Genomic DNA, 4777 nt, shown 5'->3' with positions numbered 1-4777 from the left:
ACTTCCACTTAATTTCTTCCACCAAACTAAAGGGTGAAAACTAGTGGGATTAGCTCTGATTTCGTATGTGAGTTTTGTAAAACATGAGTTGAGATTTAAATTTGTATCCGATCTAACTAGTATATAATGATACGGATATAGATTAAAAAATAACATCCAAATTAATATTATAAAAATAATGATGTAAAATACTTTTTATATTAATATCTAATCTCGCTTTCACATATATTTATCAATCGTGTATAAATTTTAGTAATTATATCACAAATTTTTTCGTATTCAACTGAACAAATATATGTGATGTCTGATTTATTTTCATAGTTATACTTAGCGCATTTAGTAATTAAGTGTATTATTCGTTCAGATCCATATTTGGACCGATATCCGAAAAAAAATATATATATATATAAATATAATTTTACTATCATTTGATTCATATTCAATCCATTTCCACTTATACACAAAATTGATTGGAACTTAATCCCAAAGTCTTAGCCCATTTTAAAAACCTTAAAAGAAAGCCAATATTACTTCAAGAATATAACAGTAAGTCAACTCAACAAGAAGTTCTTACTAGCTTCTTATGTCATTAATCCAATTGGGCAATGCCCCCTAACCCTAAATAAACAAAATCGGTTTAAATACGTCCTACCCTCGTGTGTTTCAGAGTAAAATTTATTTTATCCCTCTGAAATTTACATTTATGAAAAATATTAATATAAGTATATATATCATATATATCAGAAAAAAAAAATTAGAGAGAAACTTGGGGGTGAAAAAAGATTGGATTAAATCCACTATTATCCAGTTCCGTATCAATATATATATAGGGAGAAATAAAGTGATTATTATTTAGAGATAAGTGATAGCTGTGAACTGAAAATCTAACTATTATAACTGGATAAGAGCTATAGTGATATAAAATAAAATTTAGAAGAGTAACGTGATATTGATAGCGGAATCCAATACCTTCCAACTCAACCCAATAAAAACCCAAGTTGCGCCCCAGTGGATGCGTGCCGTTGAGCCACGATGCTACTTCTAGAAGGTCAAGTCGCACTGCCCTCTTTTTGGGTCTCTTCTCAATTGTGGTCATTCTACTAATACCCCTCGAGAGAAAGCTAGAGAATAGAATTGAAGAACCGAACCAGATAGCTTCGTCGCTAAGTTTAAGCCGTAGAGGAGGAGAGTACTGAGTGAGGAGAAGAGTAGACGAACGCCATGTCGGGAGGAATTGCTCGTGGTCGTCTCGCAGAGGAGCGCAAGGCTTGGCGCAAGAATCACCCCCATGTATGTAATCTATCTCTCTCTCTCTCTCTCTCCTCTCTCCAAAATTTTATTTCTTTTACCTAAATTTCTACGATTTTGTTGTTGTTTTTCGGTCTGGTAGGGTTTCGTGGCGAAGCCTGAGACGATGCCCGATGGAACGGTGAATCTCATGGTGTGGCACTGCACAATTCCTGGAAAGCAAGGGGTAATTTTTCTCTTTTATAATTTTTTTCTCTTCCCCTTCTTTCCTCTAGGGTTTTCTCTTTAATTGGTGCGACTGCTTCTGTCCTTTTCCCATCAAAATACCAGGGCATGAATTATTTAGGTGGATCGGTTCTTCCCGAAAGTAAACTTTATTTTATTTTCTATAAATATAGTGGCCAGAAAAGAATTTTCTGATGACTTTTGAGATCATTAGAATTCATTTAGTTTATGGTTATCTGATGGCTTTCGGTAGTGCAAGACGAATCTTTCTCTTTTCCTCGTGTTTGTCATATAACCAAGGAATATTTTTACCAATTTGAATTGTTAAATGGGTATTGTCTCAGATTTGCTGTTTTCTCTCCATTTCTCTGAAATTTTAGTAGACGAGTATAGGGGACAGAGCCCGTCGGTGAGATGAGTAGACGTGATAACTATGTATGGTGATTGCAGTAGGCTCGATATTTGTGTGGATACTTGATAAATTACTCACTGTTATCATATCTTCAAGAATCAAGACCCAGAAAGGAACTACTAGAATGGGTGATTGCATGCTTATTCTTTTGCTTCTTAATCTATGATCAAGTATTTTCTTTGAGTCTGACTACTTAGAAGAAGAATTTTTTATGTTAGAATTCCTTTAATTGGAGTATTTTCTATGCTGCCTATCATGGTACTGTTCTGGTCTTCATTGAAATGAATCACATTCTTGTCTATAGTTATGGTGTCCATACCGGCATGCTTGTAACAGGCCAACAGCCTTAAGAATGCCATCAGATAGAAAGCTTTTGTTGTCTTTTATGCCCACTAGGTTAATCACAGTTATCCTTTGATGATTATTACTGCATATTGATATGGATATGGATTATGGACTATGGCGTTGATTTAGCCTCGACTTTGAGTTTAAGCTTTCCACTGGGACCATATTACCATAGTTCAATGATTGTATTAGCTGTTTTGAACCAAATACTATTTCTGTCTTGGAGATTCTCTTTCCCCCAATATTTGATATATCTTCTTCTTTTCTGAAATAGTAGTAGTTTGCAGAACTTTAGCATGACTGCATATGAATGATCAACTAACTAGTTTAGCTAGCTGCCTATGTCACTAATTGCATAGTAAGATGGTGGTCAATTGTTGGTGGGCTGGGGCAACTAGCTAAACAAACAGACTAACCGGAAGAAGGAAATTATGAGGGCATTACAACATTCTTAAACACTGTGTCATTATAGTAGTTCACAAAGGAATACAAATGTTGTTTTTGTGCATGGAGTACTAAATTTTTGAGAGGCAAATTGAATTTTTTGCAGCTATAGCATCCTATCGAGTGTCATATCTGCTTTTTCTTGTATCACTGATTGTTAGGTGCATTTTTTTAGAAAATCGTTTCAAAAGAAGCTTCTCTTGAATATGTTATAATTTAGTGTTACGATGTACTTTTATTTCTTTCTAGGACTCTAATATTACAATTATGCATGTTATTGACATTTTCGTCTGTCCTTTCTAGTAAAGTTGTGGAGCTGGAAAATCTAATTTTGTTCTTATTTTATTTGTGGTGTAAAGCTAAGACATGATGCATTCTTCCATTTTTCTTCCAACACTTCATACTGCAGACTGACTGGGAAGGTGGTTTCTTTCCTCTTACGCTCCATTTCAGTGAGGACTACCCCAGCAAACCTCCCAAGTGCAAGTTCCCTCAAGGTTTCTTTCATCCAAATGTCTACCCTTCTGGGACAGTATGCCTCTCAATTCTTAATGAGGACAGTGTAAGTCCTCTCAATTGTGCCATTGGTATTGTGCAGGCTTCAAATTGATGTGCAGCTCGGAAAATTGTGTTGATTTTATATTGTCTGTCAGGGTTGGAGACCAGCCATTACAGTAAAGCAGATTCTTGTTGGGATTCAAGACTTACTTGATCAGCCCAATCCTGCTGATCCTGCTCAGACTGATGGTTATCACCTTTTTATCCAGGTTAGCAGTTCAAAGATTCTTTTTAAGATTATTGTTGGATTTATTCATCTCTGAAGGACTTCACATAGAGCTACAAAAATTGCAGGATCCAGTGGAGTACAAGAAACGTGTTCGGCAGCAGGCAAAGCAGTACCCTCCTCTGCTCTAAATATTTGCCATAATATAATGGAAGTTCATGCTGTGAATTCCGCATAAACTTCAAGCTTCTTTTTTGCTGGCTGTTTGACAAGAACATAAATACCCTTATCTGCAAATATGGGTGCTTTTACTAGATATGATTTGCGAAAACTATTTGCAAACTTTTGTTGACAATGTGATTCTCAACCTCTCATGATTGTTTGCAGTCATGTTTATGTTCATGATCTGGGGCTTTGCCAATATCTTTTGCCTAATGACTTTCTAGTTAACACTATTGGTGTACTTCTTGTAACTGCATATGTAATGGATAAATTAGTTGTCCTTGAATTTTATCCTATCACTTCTGTTTAGAGGCTGAATAAGTGATAATGATGATGGTTGTCTCTCGTGCGTTCTTTTATTCCGAGTGTTTATGCAATAATTGAAAAAAAAATAAATAAAGAAGGCACAGGATTGGGAAGATGAGCATGAGCTATTACATTTGCCAGTTAGATGCAGATGCTACACTGCAAAATATGGATCAGTTCATGAATACCATTTCAAGAAGAAAAAGGAAGAAAAAAAAAACATTCGTACAAGGATGGCAGCATATCAAATTTAGCTTGCAGGTATGAAACATTATTGCCGTTTATTCTTTTATTCTTTTGAGAGAACATTATTGCTGTTTCAGTGTGGGAATGTCAGGTAATCAACCAATTCTAAGAACTTTCAAACAAAACTACACGTAAAACATTTTATCTTCTTATTGCTGAGAAAGATGTGCAATCCCGAGCTAAACAAGTTCCTATTGCTTGTTTCTGTTGATACTTTGCAAGTGTGAAGTTGGCAAAACTGATCGAGATTTATCCTGCTCAGGTTCTTCTTCCACATTAGGCATGATAAACCTCAGATCGTCAGCAATGTTGAATATTATATATATATATATATATATATATATAAGACGAATAAGACCATATATAACCTCTATTGCCGGGAGATTTTATTGGTGTCAATATTTCTTATACTACCTGACAAATTGATCCAGCCTGGTGACCATAAGATCACAGACTTTGTCTAGTTAGCATTCTTATTCTTCTACTATGGCTAGTCTTCTGTGATCAATTAACATTTAAGTAAGAAAGCTGCCAGCAAGTTGTAGTAAATAAACATTGTTATTAGCTCAACGAAAGCAAAAGGCAATAAAGACCTAAATTTCGTG

General features: G+C 35.2%; 1 protein-coding gene across 1 annotated transcript; it reads left to right on the top strand.

Moving 5' to 3' along the window:
* Positions 1 to 1014: 1014 nt before the first annotated feature.
* LOC140793856 (SUMO-conjugating enzyme SCE1) lies at positions 1015 to 3919 on the top strand. The gene is made up of 5 exons (XM_073145604.1): positions 1015 to 1290; positions 1391 to 1474; positions 3084 to 3236; positions 3328 to 3441; positions 3527 to 3919. The coding sequence occupies exons 1-5, from the start codon at positions 1222 to 1224 to the stop codon at positions 3587 to 3589; spliced, it is 483 nt and encodes a 160-aa protein (XP_073001705.1). The 5' UTR covers positions 1015 to 1221; the 3' UTR covers positions 3590 to 3919.
* Positions 3920 to 4777: the final 858 nt, after the last annotated feature.

Source organism: Typha latifolia, chromosome 8 (genome assembly GCF_019914945.1).
Source record: "Typha latifolia isolate L0001 chromosome 8, TyphaL0001v2, whole genome shotgun sequence".
NCBI classification, from domain to species: domain Eukaryota; kingdom Viridiplantae; phylum Streptophyta; class Magnoliopsida; order Poales; family Typhaceae; genus Typha; species Typha latifolia.
Note: the sequence above shows the minus strand (reverse complement) of the source record. Positions and strands in the feature narration are given on the sequence as shown.